The sequence below is a fragment of the Typopeltis vanoorti genome, chromosome 17, assembly GCF_054136105.1.
Source record: "Typopeltis vanoorti isolate ZY-2024b chromosome 17, IOZ_Tvanoo_1.0, whole genome shotgun sequence".
Classification (NCBI taxonomy): Eukaryota; Metazoa; Arthropoda; class Arachnida; order Uropygi; family Thelyphonidae; genus Typopeltis; species Typopeltis vanoorti.
The window spans coordinates 8,437,532-8,458,979 of NC_143565.1; the positions used below are offsets into that span (position 1 = coordinate 8,437,532).

At 37.7% G+C, this 21,448-nt stretch overlaps 1 protein-coding gene across 7 annotated transcripts in view; it reads left to right on the top strand.

Annotated features, from left to right (window-relative positions):
- dare (NADPH:adrenodoxin oxidoreductase, mitochondrial) overlaps positions 1 to 21,448 on the top strand; it is a 129,933-nt gene that overhangs the window by 33,616 nt on the left and 74,869 nt on the right. For all 7 annotated transcript variants that reach the window (XM_090407578.1, XM_090407577.1, XM_090407575.1 and 4 more), the window contains one exon: positions 20,108 to 20,230. In XM_090407578.1, the coding sequence (XP_090263704.1) occupies positions 20,108 to 20,230 (123 nt within the window). The remainder of the gene's footprint in view (positions 1 to 20,107; positions 20,231 to 21,448) is intronic.

Genomic DNA, 21,448 nt, shown 5'->3' on the forward strand with positions numbered 1-21,448 from the left:
CCACAGAAGGTTCTACTAAGGTAGAAGTGGAGGAATTTTTTGAGGCTTTAGAAAAAGCAACTGACACAATGAAAAAGGAAAAGTTGGTCCTTGTTGGTGATCTAAATAGTAGAGTAGGAAATGATTGTGAGACATACAAAAATATTTTGGGAAAATTTGGAGAAAAGAGCAAAGCTAATAATAATGGCAAATATCTGTTGGATTTCTGCTCAGGACATGGACTGGTTATTACTAACACCATGTTCCAACATAAAAATGTGCACAAATTCACATGGAGAGAAGAGGCTAGAAATAAGAAAAGTCTCATTGACTATGTTATTGTTGATAGTGATGTTTTCTCCCTGGTGCAGGACACCAGAGTGTACAGAGGATTTGAAATTGGAAGTGATCACTATTTAGTCTTGAGCAGGATAAAATTGAATTTCATATTGAAAAGAATAACATGTAAGAAAGTTTTAAAGCGAATAAAAGTTGAGCAGCTCTCAGATGTAAACTGTAGACTAAAATACAGAAATATTATTGAAAAGAAAATGAAAGAGTTTGAGAACAGGAATCAAACCTTGGAGATTCAGTGGCAAACTCTGAAGGAAACATTGATTGATTCTGCCAGAGAGGCATGTGGTGAGGTTGTGTGCAAAGATAAAAAAATCAGAACTCCCTGGTGGACACAGGAAGTTAAAGAGGCAGTGAAGGAAAAGAAGAAAGCATATCAAAAGTTCCTGGCAAATAAGTCAGCTTTTACTCTTACAGAATACAGAGACAAATGTAAGAAAGCTAAACAGTGTGTAAAACTAGCTAAACAAAAGTATTGGAGGACTTTGGCAAGAATATAGAAAATAAATTTCAAGAAGGTGGCAAAATATTCTGGAGGTTGTTGAAGAAGCTTAGGAATGGAGGAAAGAGTGCTGTAAAAGGAATTAGAGATGATAAAAGTGAAATGAAAACAGGAGAAAAAGATATCCTTGAAGTATGGAGTAATTACTTTGAAAAACTGCTAAATGAAACAAGCAGTGATGACAGCACAGTGATAAAAAACACTGACCAGGCATGCAGTCAGGAATACATATCCATACTTGAAGTAGAAAAAGCCATCAAAGGCTTGAAATGTGGAAAGGCAGCAGGAGTAGATGATATTCGACCAGAAATGCTGAAGTATGGTGGTATAAGAGTCTTACAGTGGCTGCACTGCATAGTTCAGAAAGCCTGGACAGAGGGACGAATTCCCGATGATTGGAGTAGAGCTCTCATAGTACCCATATATAAAAAGGGAAATAAAACTGAATGTGAGAATTACAGAGGTATTTCCCTACTGAGTGTTCCTGGCAAGATCTATGCAAGTATACTTGAGAAACGGTTGAGAACAATTGTGGAAGAAAAGCTTGTTGAAGAACAAGCTGGATTCAGGCCAAATAGAGGCTGTCAGGATCAGATCTTCACTTTACGACAAATAGTCGAGAAAGCATGGGAATATAACAAAGATCTGTATTTAAGTTTTGTCGATTTCGAAAAGGCATATGACAAGGTGCCAAGAGAGAAGCTATTCAATACGCTGCAGTTATATGGTGTCAATGGGGCATTATATCAAGCAATACTTAGTCTTTATTTGAGTTGTGAGTCAGCAGTTAGAATTGAAGGAAGTACAGGAAGATGGTTTAATGTTAAATCTGGTGTGAGACAAGGATGTACATTATCCCCTCTGTTATTCATTATCTATATGGATCACATTATGAAGGAATGTGGTATTAAACCTGATATCAAAATTGGAGATGTTAATGTCAGCTCTTTGCTTTATGCGGATGATGTTATACTTCTAAATAAATCCGCTACAAGTCTGCAAGATTCTCTGACTAAATTGAATAGCTGTTGTAATAGATATGGTATGAAGGTCAGCAATAAAAAGACAAAGACAATGAAAATAGGCAGAATCATTGAAAATGTCAACTGTGTTGTGAATGGAGAACCTGTGGAACAAGTAAAACATTTCAGCTACTTAGGCACAATTTTTACTGAAGATGGTAAACTAAATATAGAAATAGACAACAGAATCAGCAAAGCTGGTATCGTGGGAAGTCAATTGAATAAATTCATATGGAATAAGAAAGAAATTAGTCGGAACACTAAATTAGCTGTATACAAGACTGTGTTCAAACCAATTTTAACTTATGGATCTGAGAGCTGGGTCAGAAGTAAAACACTTGATCAAAGAATAGAGACCGCAGATATGAGAGTCCTGAGAAAGATTAGAGGCGTGAACAGATGGCATCAATGGCAATATCATATTAAAAATGAGGATATTAGGAAAGAACTTGACATTGTCAGCATCCAGGAATGCATTAGCAGAGCTAATCTCAGATGGTATGGTCACTTAAATAGAATGGGAGAGGAAAGATTAGCAAAACAAGTGTTCTCTGCCAGGTTGGCAGGAAAACGACCCAGAGGAAGACCAAGATATAGGTGGATTGATACGGTACAAAGTGCCTTAGACGATAGAAATATAAGATCTGATAATGTTGGAGTCTTGACAAGTAACAGACTGATTTGGAGGAAAATTGTAGATAGGAAGTTAGTAATGATGTAATTTTTTCATGTAGTACTGTCATATCCTGTACACCCCTTGAGGGTACATGGCAGGAATTTGATGATGATGATGATGATATAATTTGAGCCTCAGAACAGGGAAAATTTCACAGGAGTAGAAAGAATATATGATAATTGCATTGCACAAAGGTGGGGAAAAGACTGATGTGTCCAAGTATTGATATATCAGTATCTCTGAAGTGATGATGAAGATTTTGGAAAAGTTAGTAAGAGCTCATATACAGGAATAGGTTGACAGAGAATCAGAACTTTGCAGTGAACAGCATAGGTTTACTTAAAGGAAGGTCATCTTTGAGTAACTTGCTCACATTTTTAATAATGTTATTGTTGAGTTAGACAAAAGGAATAGATATATCGTGATGCTTTTAGACTTTGCTAAGGCATTTGACAGGATACAGCATGGAAGACTGTTGTGTAAATTGGAGAATATGGGAATATAAAATATTATTATTATTATTATTATTATTACGGGCAACTCCAGGGAGTCATTAACTCATCGAGGGAGGCCCCAAATCATATTCATCACAACTATTCGACATTCATACAGTATCTATCATACCTCACCTTAAACTCATTCACTGTCACAGCATCCACCACAGACTCAGGGAGCGCATTCCACTCATTCACTACTCTAAAAGTAAAGAACCCAGCTCTAACACCTTTACTAACCACACTTTTGCCCAGTTTCCATGGATGTCCCCTAGTCCTCCCACAACCAGCCCTGTTCTCAAAAATATCTTCTGAATTAATTTTATAGAAGCCCTTCAGTAATTTGAATGTCTCAATCATATCTCCCCTCCTCCGCCTATCAACCAATTTTTGCAACCCACAAATCCTCAACCTGTTCTCATACGGTTCATTCCACAGACCTGCTATCATCTTGGTCACTCACCTCTGGATCCTCTCCACCTCCTCCCCATCAAGAAGAAACCTAGGTGACCAAATCTGAGCACAGTAGTCGAGATGGGGTCTTATCAAGGCTCGATACAGAGGAACAATAACCTGCTTGTCAACGTATTCTTCAGCAACCAAGTGATTTGATGAGCTGATTTGGCCACTTTTGCAATGTGTCCCCTAAATTCAATTCCTTATCCACCAATACTCCTAAATCTCGTGCCTCATCAATTTCCTGGAGCACAGTTCCACCAATGCAGTAAACTGCCTCCAATCTTTTCACCCCAAAATGCATAACCTTACATTTTGCCACATTAAATTGACATCCATTCTCCCTAGCCCAGACCTCCAATCTATCCAAATCATCCTGCAAAATTTTGACGTCATCTGCATTCACTATTGCCCTACCCAACTTCGCATCATCCGCAAACAAATGAACTGTTCCTCTCAGATCCTTTCCTATATCATTTATGAACAAATTAAACAGCAGTGGTCCAAGAACAGATCCTTGTGGCACACCACTAGTCACAGGCCGTCTTGTGGACTCTACTCCTGAGTAAACCACTCTCTGATATCTCTCTGTCAACCACCCTCCTATCACCAACCCTATGTCCATTCCCATATGCTGCAATTTACTGATTAGAATTCCATGTGGTATCCTGTCAAAGGCCTTAGCAAGGTCCAGTAGAATCACTGTAAACCCATTACCCTTATCCAGTTCAGCCGTCACTGTGTTATAATACGTGAGCAAGTTACTGAGGCATGACCTACCCTTCACAAAACCATGCTGTCCCCGATACAGTATCCCATTTTCTTCTATCCAATCTTGTATTTTCCTCTTGACTATTTTCTCTAAGACCTTGATAATGATTCCTGTTATGCTGATCGGCCAGTAATTTTCAACAGCAGCCTTGGAACCACCTTTGTGCAGGGGAACTATTTTCTCCTCTTTCCACCCCCTTGGGACTGACCCAGTCCTGAGGCTCAAATTAAACAAAATGGTCAAGGGCACTGACAATTCTTTGGCCGCTTCACATACGACGCGAGCTGGTATACCATCCAATCCCACCGATGTATTGACATTGAGGTTCTGTAATAGACTAGTTACCTCTACTTCATTCATCACAATTCCAGTATAAGCTGTTGGTTCTTCCATTTCCGTAAAGTCACCACCTGGATGATATACTTGCAAAGTGCTCACTCAGTAATTCCACAACATCGACTGATTCGGTTACCTCCCTACCCTCAGCATTTTTTAAGATCATTCTACCATGAGCATTTTTCCTTTTACTTGCAACATATTGAAAAAACTGTTTGGGATTCTCTTTAGCCTGCATGGCCAATTTCCTTTCATAATCTGCTTTTGCTTTTCTTACCACCCTTGTTACCATCCTGGCCTGAGCTTTATACTGTTCCTGCACCTGATGGTCACCCTTCTCCTTAAATTCCCTCCACAATTGTTTCTTTTTTTGCAGCTCAAGCTTAATAGTGTTATTCATCCATTTAACCCCTACCTGATTTATTATTCGGACTCTTGGTATACAGTCAACCATTGCCTCCTGAAAACAGTTCTTAACCACCTCCCATGCACTATCAACATCCAGCCCTTGCAGTTTTACATGCCATGGCATTGAGCCAAGCACACACACCAGGGCTTGTCATGCTTACCAGCCCGGTAATTACACATGTACCCTGTCTTAATTGTAAATTCGACTCTTTAGCCACCTCCCAAGTCATGACCTTATGGTCACTCTCACCAATTGGTGGCAACATGGTCATGTTCGTTACAGCTACATTCTCAGTTGCAATTACTAGGTCCAGCACTCTCTGCCCCCTGGTATTTTCCAATACATGTTGCCATAGATAGTTGTCCTTTAATAACTGCATAAAATCCAATTCCTTCCTCCCATGTGCCCTCTCCTCTTTCCAGTCAATGTTACCATAATTGAAATCACCCATAATAATTACCCTCCTTCCACTCATTTCTTCTATTTGCTTATGCATACTATCCCCACCATCCACTCCATCACCCGGTCTATAGCAGCACCCAATTGTATATTTTGTTCTGCTAGATTCTATCTCACACCAAACAGCCTCAAATGTGCTTTTTTCCCCATCCTGCAGTTCAACTTCTATACTCCTTGGCTGAAGCTCATCAGCTATCATCAATAACACTCCTCCCCCCTTTTTATTCACCCTGTCACTTCTGAACACGCTATACCCATCGCATTCAATCCAACTAGCTTTATCATCTTCTGTCAGCCATGTTTCACTAATACCGACAACCTGTGGCCTGGAAGTGCCAACCATGGCCAAAAACTCTTCCTTCTTGTTCCTAATACTCCTGGCATTAGTGTACATGAATCGCAGAAGCCCATTTGTCCCATCCCTACTTTGATTCCTTATACTAATTATCCCATTCTGATTTGTTGTCCGTCGTACTCGCCCGGGCATAATATACTCATTCATACACTTAACTGCCCCCCCTAAAGTCTGCATAACTACTCCCCCCCCTCTTAATAAATCTAGTTTCCCTGAGTCTGTACATCCACTTCCACATCATTCATCAACACTCTTTCAAGTCTCCTTACACCAACTCCATTCAAATGTAACCCATCCATCTTATATAAGTTCTTTCGCCCATCGAACTCATTCCACACATCCACAAATTCCACACCACTCTCCATGCATAACCCACGCATAAAGTCATTGGCAATTATGGCCCTCCTTCTAAACATTCGCTGTCATACCGCGGTAAGATACTCACCATCCTAACTTTCTCACTCTTCTCTTTTGCTACCTCAAACAACTCCCTCACATCCTCTATCATTTCCATTTTGTCCTCTTTCAAATCATTCATTCCTGCCACGATTATCATCTCTTTCACCCTCTGTTTTTGCAGTCGAATAGATTCGCTAACGTCCTTTATGTTCGCACCCGGCTGGTACGACTTCGTTAAACTCTCAATTATTATGCCTCTTAATAGCGAATCCCCATACAGCACTCGCTCCTTCATTTTATTGACGTTTACAAACATTCTATTATTTGCCGTCACAGACTTCCGCCGGTTATTTGTCGGTATGTTCAACACACATTTTTCCATACGCTCCAGTTTTCTTTTGGCTCTGTGTATCGCGCCATTCAAACGGGCAATTTCGCTACTCGCATTTATCTCACCATTTTCATTATCGATCAAATCATTCATTCTTTCTGTGTTTCTACCTTCATTTACACTTTCAGCGACGCTCTCACACCTATCTGGCACTACCACGCAATTCTCTAGTACACCGCCATTTTCTACATTCTGACTACCGTTAACGATATCATTCACGAAACACGCTTGAAGTCCTCATTCTCTTTACACTTTCTACACATATTAACTCCACTATCACTTTCTAACCAGACTCCTACTGCTCTTCGCAAGGCATACATCTCACAGACAGCACATTGCATAAATTCGTTTACATCAAAACTCTTAAACAAACATGGCGACCTGGCCGCCATTTTTTTCTTTATCGGTGCCATGTGTACGCTATCTTTTCTTAAAAATAATAATTAAAATAACAGAAAACATGCAAAAATTGCACAGACACACCAAGAAACAAAAAGCAAACAATACTACTTAAAATTCTAGTAAAATATCTAATGTTAACACAAAATAATACTAATCTTTTCAGGAACTCTTGACAAGCCGACGATTAGTAAGGATAAGAGGATGGCTGACTGACAGATATCAAAAAGTGGTATCTGTAGTGGTAAATGTGAAAATGGTATACGGAGGATGTGAATCTCCAAGATTTAAGGTGTGCCATAGAATGCAGTATTTGCAGAATGAGTTGAATAGACTGAAATTGTGGGCATGTGAAAATGACTGTCATTTCAATGTTAATAAATGTAAAGTCAGGCACTTTGGTGTGATTAGACATCCAATGTTGTATTATATTTGTGGGATTATGCTTAAAGATGGGGTGCTTAAGGGTCAAAGCTGTATAACTGAGAGGAGACCTCCACATAGCCTTTAAAGGAATGTGGAGAACCAACCAGGGCTTCTGACCTAATGTCTAATCCTCACCTTCTCGTGGTGCACCCTGTTAGGTATCTACCTGGATACTGAACGAACGAGGACGGGCTGGCAATTTGGGATTTAGCCGACCAAATTGTAATTCTTATTGGCTTAAACCAAATTACAAAATGATGGTACAACATGACAAAATTTCATTCCGGCTGGGGCGTCGCCCGGTTAAACAAGGACCCCGTTGTTTTCACCAGGGAACCAGGGTGAATGAACAGCGAAAAGTCAGCTACTGGAACAAACTGAAAAAACACCCCAACTCAACATCACCAGAGTTAAAGATCGGTACTATCAACATAACAAGCCTGAATGGCAAAGAAATGGAGCTAGCTGAGGAATTAGATAAGTACCAGATCGACATAATAGGGGTAACTGAAACAAAAAAGACAAAAATTGGTGAGATCTTTCTGAGCAATAAATACAAAATGTTATATTCAGGCAATGACAATCAAGGAAAAGAAGGAGTAGCCATTGTATTCAATGCTAAATACGAGGCTAATCTTCTTGAATGGCAGGCAGTCTCAAGTAGAGTGATGTGGGCAAATATCAGAATAGGGAACTGGATAATGAAACTTATTTGTGCCTATGGTCCCACAGAACATTCTACTAAAATAGAAGTGGAAGAATTTTTTGAGAATTTAGAGAAAGCATCTGCACAATGAAAAAAGGAAAAGTTGGTCCTTGTTGGGGATCTAAATAGCAGAGTAGGAAATGATTGTGAGACATACAAAAACATTTTGGGAAAATTTGGAGAAAAGAGCAAAGCTAATAATAATGGCAAATATTTGTTGGATTTCTGCTTAGGACATGGACTGGTTAATACTAACACCATGTTCCAACATAAAAATGTGCACAAATTCACATGGAGAGAAGAGGCAAGGAATAAGAAAAGTCTCATTGACTATGTTATTGTTGATAGTGATGTTTTCTCCCTGGTGCAGGACACCAGAGTGTACAAAGGATTTGAAATTGGAAGTGATCACTATTTAGTCTTGAGCAGGATAAAATTTAATTTCATTTACTTAAATATAAAGAGCCAATAGGCTTTATTTCGGTGATATAAACATTATTTAAAATAAGGGGATATTAAATCCCACATTGTATTAAAACCTAATAAGAAACTCAAAATTGGTATCAGAGAGTTTCATGCTGAATATAGTATAATAAACTATAAAAGTATCGGCAATTACTAGCGTAAGCTAATGCAAGTAGTACTGGTATGTAGTACAAACGCAGGCAACTCACAGCAAAGGTGGGTAAAGTTCTAATCGCTATTCTTGGTATTTTCCATAATGTAAAAACACATTTCCTAGGAAATGTATGCTGTTATTACATTATGGTGGGAGGTCACTACCCAGACCGGTTTCAGCCTTTATTGAGGCTTCATCAGTGAGTAGTTAGACCAAATTAATACCAAAGGGTATAGCGATAAGAACTTATATACTCTGCTATACGAGTTGTCAAAAAAGGTGCATCTATTAAGTTACTTAAATATAAAACTATAAAAATATAAACTATACTTTTATAGTTTATTATACTATATTCGGCATGAAACTCTGATACCAATCTCTGAGTTTCTTATTCGGTTTTAAAACAATGCGGGATTGAATTTGATATTGAAAAGAATAACATGTAAGAAAGTTTTAAAGCGAAGTTGAGCAGCTCTCAGATGTGAACTGTAGACTAAAATACACAAACATCATTCAAGAAAAAATGAAAGAGTTTGAGAACAGGAACTAAACCTTGGAGATTCAGTGACAAGCCCTGAATAAAACACTGATTGATTCAGCCAGAGAGGCATGTGATGAGGTTGTCTGCATGGATAGAAAAATCAGAACTCCATGGTGGACCCAGGAAGTTAAAGAGGCAGTGAAGGAAAAGAAGAAAGCATATTAAAAGTTCCTGGCAAATAAGTCAGCTTGTGGTCTTAGAGACAAATACAGAGACTAATGTAAGAAAGCTAAACACTGTGTAAAACTAGCTAAACAAAAGTCATGGGAGGACTTTGGCAAGAACATAGAAAATAAATATCAAGAAGGTGGCAAAATATTTTGGAGGTTGTTGAAGAAGCTTAGAAACAGAGGAAAGAGTACTGTAAAAGGAGTTAGAGATGATAAAGGTGACATGAAAACAGGAGAAAAAGATATCCTTGATGTATGGTGTAATTATTTCAAAAAATTGCTAAACGAAACAATTAGTGACAGCACAGTGGTAAAAAACACTCAACAGGCAGTCAGGAATACATATCCATACTTGAAGTAGAAAAAGCCATCAAAGGCTTAAAATGTGGAAAGGCAGCAGGAGTAGATGATATTCGACCAGAAATGCTGAAGTATGGTGGTATAAAAGTCTTGAAATGGCTACACTGCATAGTTCAGAAGGCCTGGACAGAGGGACGAATTCCTCTGTAATTCTCTGTGAGAATTACAGAGGTATTTCCCTACTGAGTGTTCCTGGTAAGATCTATGCAAGTATACTTGAGAAACAATTGAGAAGAATTGTAGAAGTAAAGCTTGGTGAAGAACAAGCTGGATTCCAGCCAAATAGAAATTGTCAGGATCAGATCTTCACTTTACGATAAATAGTTGAGAAATCATGGGAACATAACAAAGATCTCTATTTAAGTTTTGTAGATCTGGAAAAGGCATATGATAAGGTGCCAAGAGAGAAGCTATGCAATACACTACAGTTATATGGTGTCAATGGGGCATTATATCAAGCAATACTTAGTGTTTATTTGAGTTGTAAGTCAGTAGTTAGAGTTGATGGAAGTACAGGAAGATGGTTTAATGTTAAATCTGGTGTGAGACAAGGATGTACATTATATCTCTGTTATTCATTATCTATATGGATCACATTATGAAGGAAAGTGGTATTAAACATGATATCAAAATTGGAGATGTTAATGTCAAGTCTTTGCTTTATGCGGATGATGTAATACTTATCAATAAATCTGCTACGAGTCTGCAAGATTCCTTGACTAAATTGAGTAACTGTTGTAATAGATATGGTATGAAAGTCAGCAATAAAAAGACAAAGACAATGAAAATAGGCAGAATCGTTGAAAATGTCAACTGCATTGTGAACGGAGAACCTGTGGAACAAGTAAAACATTTCACCTACTTAGGCATGATTTTTAGTGAAGATTATTATTATTTATTATTATTATTATTATTATTATTATTATTATTATTATTTCCCAAGACCTCATGGAGTCAAAGACTCATCTGGGTGGTCCTTTTATCACACACACATCTCATCATACCGTGTCTTGCAGACACCACTCTCTCAGGCAAGGCATTCCAGTCATTCACAACTCTGCATGAAAAAAACCTGCCTCTCACTCCCCTACTCGCACTCGCTTTATACAGTTTCCATGGATGACCTCTGGTTCTCCCCTGATCTCCCACTATTCTCTGTAGAACTTCTCCACCATTGATCTTATAACAACTTCTTACCAACTTGTAGGTCTCTATCATATCTGCCCTCTTCCTTCTCCCCACTAGACTCTGCAAATTACATCTTCTCAATCTTTCCTTATACTCGTCATTCCAGAGGTCAGAAACTATATTAGTCAATCGCCTTTGGACCCTTCCAATATCTCTTCATCCTTCTTAAAACCCGGTGACCAAATCGGGGCACAGTAGTCCATGTGTGGCATAATCAAAGCTTACAATGGAACAAGAATCTCCCTACTTCTACATGTCAGTGTCCTCCGCATCATTCCCAGAAGCCTTTGTGTTGTCTTCACAATTTTGGCAATGTGTCCCCTAAATTTTAGATCCTTATCCACTATCACCCCCAGATCTCTTATTTCCTGTACCTCCAACAATATATTCTCACCAAGCATAAATTCTGCATCCCATCTTTGTTTTCCAAATTTTAAAACCTTACATTTTGCAACATTGAACTCACATCCCCATTTGCTTGCCCAATCACTCAATTTATTCAAGTCTTCTTGCAAGACCACAACATCTTCACTAATCTTTATGGTTCCTCCCAACTTTGCATCATCTGCATAAACTGAATATCTCCATCCAAATCTTCGCCAATATCATTAATATACAAGTTAAATAGTAATGGCCCTAAAACAGACCCCTGAGTCACTCCACTAGTGACTTTCCTTTTCCTGGATATCGCACCCCCATACACAACTTGTTAATACCTATCAGATAGCCAATCTCCAATCCAATGCACTAATCTAATATCCAACCCCATCTGCTCTAGTTTGACTGTCAACTTATCATGAGGTACTCTATCAAAAGCCTTTGCGAAATCCAAGTATATTACTGTGTATCCTTCTCCTCTGTCCAAGGAAGCAGTCACTTTATTGTAATAAGTAAGTAGATTACTAAAACATGAACTCCCTTTAGCAAATCTATGCTGTCCATTAAAGATTATACCATTGTTGTCAACCCAACTCTCGATCCTAGTTCTCACAAGCTTCTCCAACAACTTAACCACAACACCTGACACACAGATAGGCCTATAGTTTGATGCTTGAGTTCGATCACCTCCTTTATGAAGTGGCACAATCTTGCCCTCCTTCCACTCTTTAGGAACTTGACCAACTGCAAGACTCGTATTAAAAAATATGTCAAGGCATGTGTCAACTCTCTGGCACATTCCTTCAGAATATGCTGTGATATATTATCAAGTCCCACACAGCCTTATTTACATCTAGTTTACTCAACTCCCCAAACACCTCTTGCTCACTTACAGTCAGTCTCTCCTCCCCATCATCAACTGCTCTCAATCTCTCCATGAAGTCACATTCACAAGATTCAAAGATCTTTATGAACTGCTCATTAAGTATCTCCACCACACATTCTGCAACAGCTGTCTTTATACCATTTTCTCCCGTCAGTGTCATTCTTTCTTTTGCTGGCTACATATCGAAAGAACTCCCTAGCATTCTTTTTGGCTTCATTAGCTAACTGCTGTTCATACCTCTCTTCAGCTAATCTCACCAAACAAATCACCCTCCTTGCCTGGTCTTTGTAGACCTCATGAAATTAGTTACTTCCACTTCTCTTATGCTGCCTCCACAATGCTGTTTTTCTCTGTATTGCATGCTTAATCTCTTTATTTCTTTTAGATGGTAAATTAAATATGGAAATAGACAACAGAATCAATAAAGCTGGTATAGTAGGAAGTCAATTGAATAAATTAATATGGAATAAGAGAGAAATTAGTCAAAACACTAAATTAGCTGTATACAAGACAGTGTTCAAACCAATTTTAACTTATGGATCTGAGAGCTGGGTCAGGAGCAAAACACTTGACCAAAGACTAGAGACCACAGATATCAGAATCCTGAGAAGGATTAGAGGTGTGAACAGATAGCATCAATGGCAATATCATATTAAAAACGAGGATATTAGGAAAGAACTTGACATTGTCAGCATCCAGGAAAGCATTAGCAAAGCTAATCTCAGGTGGTATGGTCACTTAAACAGAATGGGCGAGGAAAGATTAGCAAAACATGTGTTCTACGCCAAGTTTGCAGGAAAATGACCCTGAGGAAGTCCAAGATATAGGTGGATTGATACGGTACAAAGTGCCTTAGACAATAGAAATATAAGATCTGATAATGTTGGTGTCTTGAGAAGTAACATACTGATCTGGAGGAAAACTGTAGATAGGAAGTTAGTAATGATGTAAATTTATCATGTAGTACTATCCTGTACACCCTTTGAGGATACATGGCAGGAATTTGATGATGATGGTGATGCTTAAAGATACTGATAAGGCTGGGGATCTTGGAGTTTTAGTACATAGTAAGTTGAAGTTCAGGCATCATATAGCAAAAATTGTAACTACAACTCGGAGAATAATGGCAATACTGAAAAGAATCTTGTCATGTAAGAATAAGGAAGTCATTTTGCCTCTTTACAAGGCATTGATATAACAACACTTGGACTATTGTGCACATTTCTAGTCTCCTGTTTTCTGTATGATGCTGATGCATTAGAGAGAATTAATATCAGGATTGTCAAATAGAGATTATGAAAACTGATTGAGAATTTGTGGACTGCAGATAATAACAAACAGAAAAAAGAGGGGGATGATATGATTGAGATTTATATGCTTCTGAAAAGTTCATATAGGATACCAGTAGGTGTTATTTTTCATTGTGTGGAGGGTGGGAAGAGAATGAGAGGGCATCCATGGAATTTGGAAATGAATGCTTTGAAGAATGAGGTGAGAGCTAGATTTTTTTCTCGTAGAGTAGTGCATGATTGGAATGGATTACCATTGGAAGTTGTGAATCAATTCAAGAAAAGTATGACAGCTCGTGCTGGTGATATGTGAATTCCCTCAACAGATCCCTGATTCTCTGGAGTTCTCTCATAATAATGTCAAGAGGGGATAATGCTGGGTATAGAAACAATGGCATTTTTATGCTTTATACTAATGCAAGGAGTATCTGAAATAATGGAGAGGAATTGGTGGTGGTGCTGATAGCATCAGCCTGGGCAAAGATTATTGGGATCACTGAGACATTGTTGACAGAAGAGGATATAATAACAGGAGTAGAAGTATGTGGGTACAGCATTTTTTGACAGGATAGGAAGGGAAAGCATGGTAGTGGAGTACTGCTTATGATAAGTGATGACATATGTTCTCTAAGGGTGGAGGCTTTGGAAGGCAGTGACACTAATAATTTTGAAAGTGTATAGTATGAGGTAGAGGTGGGCAAGACAGGATATTTAGTGGGGTGTTGCTACAGACCAAGGAGCACAAAGGGTGGGGACCAGGAGATGTTTAGACAGCTGAGTTTGGCAAGTGCAAAAAGAGTGATTGCTATGAGAGATTTTAGCTACAGCAGTATAAGCTGGGAAGAGGAAAATGCAAGTAGTAAGAAGGGGATAGAATTTCTGGAATTCTTGAAGGACAAATGTCTTTGGCAACATGTAATAGAGGGAATAAGAGGTTCAAGAGTCTTGGATTTGGTCATAGCATCAGAAAATCTGATAAGTGAGATGACATCTCTCCCACCAGTTGGAGAGAGAGTGACCATGTGGTTTTGACTTGGAAGATGAAGAGACATGCAGGTGTATCAAAGAAAAGGGAACGTATGTGGAATTATAAAGCGAGTGATTATAATAGTCTTAGGTATCAACTAGGGGCAGTTCCATGGAGGGCAGAATTGGAAGACCAGGATATCATTAGTGCTTGGGAAATTGTGATATTGCTGCTAACAAAGAATATTTGTTAGCAGCAATAGTAAGCTGTATTCCACGGGTGAAGAAGCGGACACAATTTTGTGTAAAGTGGATGACAAACAATATGAAACAGGAATTGCATGCGAAAAGAGGCTGTGGAAGAGATATAAGAAGACAGGAGAAGAGAAGATGCATGAAGAGTATAAGACATAGGCCAGAAGAGCTAGTATGTTAAAGAAGGCGAAACTGGAATTGAGAAGAGATTGACCCTAAGATCCAAAGAAAATCCAGGGAATTTTTTAGCTATGTGGCCATTAGGAGGAGAAATGACTGTGGAAGAATGACATTGTGGGATAAAAATGGAAATAGAGTGACTGATGTAGAGGACATAGTGGAATTGTTCAATGAATACTTTATTGGAGTATTTCATCCTTCAAAGCATAAATTTTAATACTAGAGGGATAGGGCAGGTTTGAGGTTTAGAGGTGCAGGAGGAGAGTGTTTTCCAATTACTCTGGATGTCAGTAAATCTGTGGGAATGGATAGTATTTCACCACGAGTTTTGAGAGAATGTGCTAAAGAACTGACAGCTCCTTTGACCTGGCCTTTCAATGAAAGTCTGGCTCTGGGAAAGGTGCACAGGGAATGGAAGGAAGGTAAGATAGTGCCATTGCATAAGGGCAATAGCAGACTGGGCAGATGAAGGTAATGTTATCTGTGAAAGTCAACATTGATTTGTGAAGGGATGTTCTTGTTTTAGTAATATGCTAGCCTTTTATAATAAATACAAAATTAATAACGGAAAAAACTCACGTACAAGATTATTTAATAGTATAATTTTCGCCTGTGTGTCACAGGCATCTTCAGTACATATTAAGCTCAAATTAAACAATAACTGACAATTCCAAAAAGTGCCACCTAAGTAGCTGGTGTAAGATAACTAAAGGTGGCGCTTTTTGCAATTGTCAGTTATTGTTTAATTTGAGTTTAATATGTACTGAAGATACTTGTGACACACAGGTGAAAACTATACTATTAAATGATCTTGTACATGAGTTTTTCCCATTATTAATTTTGTATCGATATGTCTACTCACGATATACCTCTTTTAAAACTTTTATAATAAAGTTACAAGAACATTAGATGAGGGAAAGGCATATACTGCCATTTTCTTGGACTTAGTGAAGGCATTTGACAGGGTGCCACATGATAAGCTGATATTTAAGTTGCAGCACATGGGTCTGGATGGTAGCTGGGTCAACTGGATTCAGGATTGGCTGTCCGACAGGTATCAGAGAGTGGTGTATGGTGGAGCAGTTTCCAGGAGGCAGAGGGTTACAAGTGGGGTCCCACAGGGCTCAGTACTAGGACCTATATTGTTTAACCTTTATATCAATGACATAGCCAGTGGACTGCAGGGGGATATTCAGTTGTTTGTGGATGATGCTAAGCTGGGAAGGATTATTAGTAATAGTGCAGATGTGGTAGCCCTGCAAGAGGATTTAAATAATCTAGATAGAGGCAAATGAATGGGGATGTCAGTTTAATGCAGCAAAATGTAAGTTCTTGAGGTTTGGGACACATCGATGAGATGCTGCATACTCTATTGGAGGAGCTATACTTGAGGAAGTAGTGGAGACAAAAGATCTTTGGTTGATGATTGATAGAAACCTTAAATTTAGGGGACATATTGCAAAGGTAATGAAGGTAACACAGAGGATTATTGCAATAATGAGAAAGACACTGACTGCAGAAATAAAAAAGTTATCATTCCATTGTATAAGGCTCTGATCAGACCACACTTTGACTATTGTTCTCAGATATGGTCCCAAGGATTTGAAGGGGATAAATTAACTGTGGAAAGGGTTCAAAGGCCTATAACATAGAAGGTTTCAGGACTACCATGTTAGTTATGAGGATTGGCTGAGGGAATGTGTACTGCAGAATTTGGTGGATAGAAGAAGGAGAGGTGATATGATTGAGACTTTTAAACTGTTGAGAGGTGGTTCTGGGGAGTTCTTTCGCTTGGTTGAACAGTGGGAATTAGTGATCACAAAGTGGACATCCCTGGGAGTTACGAAAGGAAAGGGAAAAAAAAGGAGTGGTTTCTTTGCATGGAGGGTGGTTGAACTATGGAATGCATTGCCTGATAGAGTGGTGAGAGCGAGAATGGTCAATGAGTTTAAGGAGTGGTATGACAGACTTTGTATTTCCTTGGAGGGACTCCCACGATGAGTCTTAATAGACTTTGTGTTTCCTTCCTTAGAAACACAAAGTCTATCAAGACTCATCATGGGAGATCCCTCCTAGGAAACACAAAGTCTATCATACCACTCCTTAAACTCATTGACCATTCTGCCTCTTGCCACTCTATCAGGCAATGCATTCCATAGTTCAACCACCCTCCATGCAAAGAATCCATGCCTTTTTTCCCCCCCTTTCCTTTCGTAACTCCCAGGGATGACCCCTTTGTCATCACTCCTTCCCACTGTTCAACCAAGCAAAAGAACTCCCCAGTGTTAGCCTTGTAACCACCTCTCAACAGTTTAAAAAGTCTCAATCATATCACCTCCCGCGATGAGTCTTTAGACTCCATTGAGGCCTGAATAATAATAATAATAATAATAATAATAATAATTATTATTATTATTATTATAGTATTTATTTTTCTAAATTTCTTATGAAATATACTGTTTGGGTGAGGCTTAGGATATTGTGTGTGTGGGGGGGGAGGGTATACATACTTTTTAATACAACTGTAGTTCACCTTTGAGATTTTCCAGTCACCAACATTTCTGTCCTTCACCCAAACACAGAAACTCCTTATTTTTTAAAACACTATTACTCCATGTGTGATTTTATTGATGTTCCAAACAGAAGAACCATATTAAAATGGAGATATTAGAAAAAAAATAAAAATCATTAATATTCTGAAGTGTGTTAGCAGAAGGGAAATGAAAAATAAAATATTTCTTAGCCATATCTCTAAATAAACATATATCTCTAAGGCATTTCATTGTGTTTAACACAAGGTCTTGTTAAGTATGTTCCATCATATCATGTCTTCTGACTTCTGCAACTAGTTATTTGTAAATCCACTACACAATTTTGCTGATGGCATTATATTACTCTCCTCTTTCTCATTTAATAAATGCTATACTAATCACCAAAACTTTCAGAAATCAACTTCTGCAACTAGAAATTCTAATCTCTAAACAATTCTTCATTGGGAACTCTGATAACTTGGTAATTTCAGTGCTGGTAAAATTCATTTTGTTTCTCAAAAAACTTTTCTACAAGTCTTATTTTTTTACAGCATCCAAATGTCTGGACAAGAACATAATTAGAAGTCTCTTCTTGAGATAACTATAACCTTCAAGCTATCCTGACATAAGTACATCTAGAAGGATAACTAGCTTTTTGGTTCCCTTGGCTTCTTTTTAGTGGAACAATTTCAATAATTGGTAAAATATTCTGTCACTGATGCTCTTGATAACTGTCCCAGTGCCATAGTGTTCCTGCATCTCTGAGCACATTGCGAATATTGCCTCCCAGCATTCAAGAAATTTGGTGTTTTTATTTTACTTGCCATTTGAATAATTTCATGATTTGTTTAATTTCACTTCTTAATGCTGAAATTTCCAAGTCTATCATCATAAAAACTGAAATAAATAAAGTACAATTTTGTGATAGACAAATTTTATTGATTGGTGTGATATTTGCATTTATATTTCTTATAAATATAAATTGAATTTATAAATAGGCATGTGAAATCTCATGAGGAGTTGAAAAATAATTTTATTATACCATAATTCATATATATATATGTATTCCTGAGCTTCTACTCGGTTGTTATGGTACATTTTAAAAATAGATATTTAATGACTTTAAACCGAGATAAAATATTAAGTTTTAATGAAAATGATACAACTAGTTTCAGCCTTTTACAGCCTTCATCAGGTATCCACTAAAGGTAGAACACAATAATAAAAATTGAAGTTACAAAAAAATGAGAATTACGGGCAAAAATGTAATACATAATTGACATAAAAAACGTATTTTTTAAGTTGTTCTATCCAACGCGCCATTGTTTATTGCATGTGTGCTTGTAAGTTCTCACGAACGCCAGTATTGAACAACTGCAGCATGGCTATCAGGGATGTTGTAACTTAAATTGCTGTTTAAATGTTTAGCAATGGGCAACCCTTTATCCCCGGTTCTAGCACATTTCCCTAGAAGATTTTGAAACGAAAGCCATATCGTCCTTCTCACTTAAGCCAAAACTTTGGAAGCGTTATGTTGACAACATTTTTATTATAGATTCACGGGCACACATATCTCATGGATTTTCTTCATCATCTTAACAACCAGCATTCTAATATAAAATTCACTGCCGAACTTGAATGAAATAACTGCCATCCGTTCCTGGATATAATTCTTACACGATGCTCTGATAGATTTAAAATCTCTATATACAGAAAACCCACTCATACTAATAGATATCTGCACTGTCAATCTGATCACTTTCCACCACAAGAGCTCGGAACTATTTCTACCTTAGAACACAGAGCACGCTCTCTTTTAAATGAACCAGATGAGCTCCAAAAAGAAATTAATCATCTTTCTCTTATCTTTAAACAAAATGGATATTCTGAAAAAATGATTAAGAAATTTCTTCTGGATCCTCCTAAGCAGTGTACTACGGAAACTGCTAATTTTAAAGGTAGCATCTCCATCCCATACATTAGTTCAATCTCCAATAAATTGGCTAAAGTCCTTAAAAAATACAACATCAGGACATTTTTCACTACACTTCCTAAAATCCGTTCTCTTATAAAGAATGGATTTCTAGGGAAATCCTCCTTAATCCTGAACATTTGAACAGCAATTTAAGTTACAACATCCCTGATAGTCATGCTGCAGTTGTTCAATACTGGCATTCACGAGAACTTACAAGCATGCACGCAATAAACAATGGCCTGTTGGATAGAACAACTTAAAAAATACATTTTTTATGTCAATTATGTATTGCATTTTTGCCTGTAATTCTCAGTTTTTTGTAACTCAATTTTTATTATTGTGTTCTACCTTTAGTGGATACCTGATGAAGGCTGTAAAAGGCTGAAACTAGTTGTATCGTTTTCATTAAAACTTAATATTTTATCTCAGTTTAAAGTCATTAAATATCTATTTTTAAAATATATATATAAATATAACTAATTTTAAAAGCAATAACTAACAAGAAGTCATTGCTCTTAAAAGGAGTACATTCTTTGTTTCCTGTTTGCATTTACTTTTCATTAATTTTTATTTAATGCATATAAAACTGTAAATTTCAAAATTTATTATAAAATTTACATTTTAAATTTTGTAGAATGTTACAGAAACTTTTCATAATATAGCATCGCATAAGCAGTGCAGTTTTCATGGAAATATTAATGTGGGAAAAGATGTATCACTAGCTGAGCTGCAGGAGGCCTATCATGCAGTTATTCTTGTAAGTGAAAATATGTAGAAATTACTGTTGGATTCAATTTTGAATTTTGCTTTCTAATTGTTTTGTATACTTCTAAATTTTTAGGAAATGACAATGGAAAGTAAATTATTAATTATAAAAACTTTAATAACTACTATATTTCAGCAGTGTTGCATTGCCATCTTCAGGGATCACAAAACAGTGATATGTGCATGTAAGCACTCACACTAAGCAAAGGAGGCTGAAGAAAAGCAACTGAAGTCAGTCCTAGAGTCCTCCTAAAAGGTGCCCCCTATCAGGCTAAATTGGGTTGTCTTGGTTGTTGGGCTGATGATCTTAGAATACATGCTTCCCAAATTTGGGGACGTCTCATTCACCCAAATTTGTTGAAGTTTGGGAAGATTTTTAGAGCTGAGGCTGATTCAAGGAATAATCTTTCGTACTTGTACTTGCTGCAGTACGAAAGATTGTACTGGCCTTCTTCCAGTGTATTCTGTGGTGGGTGTCCAATGCATGGTCAGCAAGTCCTGAGTGGCTGTATTAGTGGAACCGGATGTAGTCCTCATGTTCAGATATCTTGATATTGGCTGTAGTAGGACAGTTTGCAACTGCAAGGGTACATTCCAGGTAGGTCTAGGGGAAGTGGATGGTCTTTGGTGGAGCGGATAAGAGATGCCAATTTCTTATGTGGTTTGTAACTAGTTGTGAGGTCATATTTTCTTAGGATTTTTGTTAGTTTTTTGGATGTACCCCAAATATATGGAAGAGAATAGATTTAGAGCAATCTCTGCTATGAAGGGGGAGGGGAGATGTGGTTAACTGGTTTTAATATTTTTTGGGGGTTGTAGCCATTGGCTAAGAAGATGTTAAGGATATGGTTAAGTTCAGTAGTTAGGGCATTATTATTTGAACTGATTGATATTTCCCTGTTATATAGGGTTTTTATAATTCCATATAGTTGAGAGGGGTGGTGGTGGTGGTGTGACTGCTGGTGAATGTATCTGTATGTGTAGATACAGGTAGTCACAACATTTAGCCAAAGTGCTCACACATAAAAAACCTCAGCCCATTTTAAAGCCAGTATAGAAAACCTCTCACTCCAGTACACTGACATGATGGTCAGTTTTGATGTCTCCTCCTTATTCACCAATGTCCCACTTAAAGATACCTTAGTCCTCATTCAAGCCTAATTTCCTCTTGATATCTCAGCCCTATTTCAGTTCACCATGAATTCAGGCT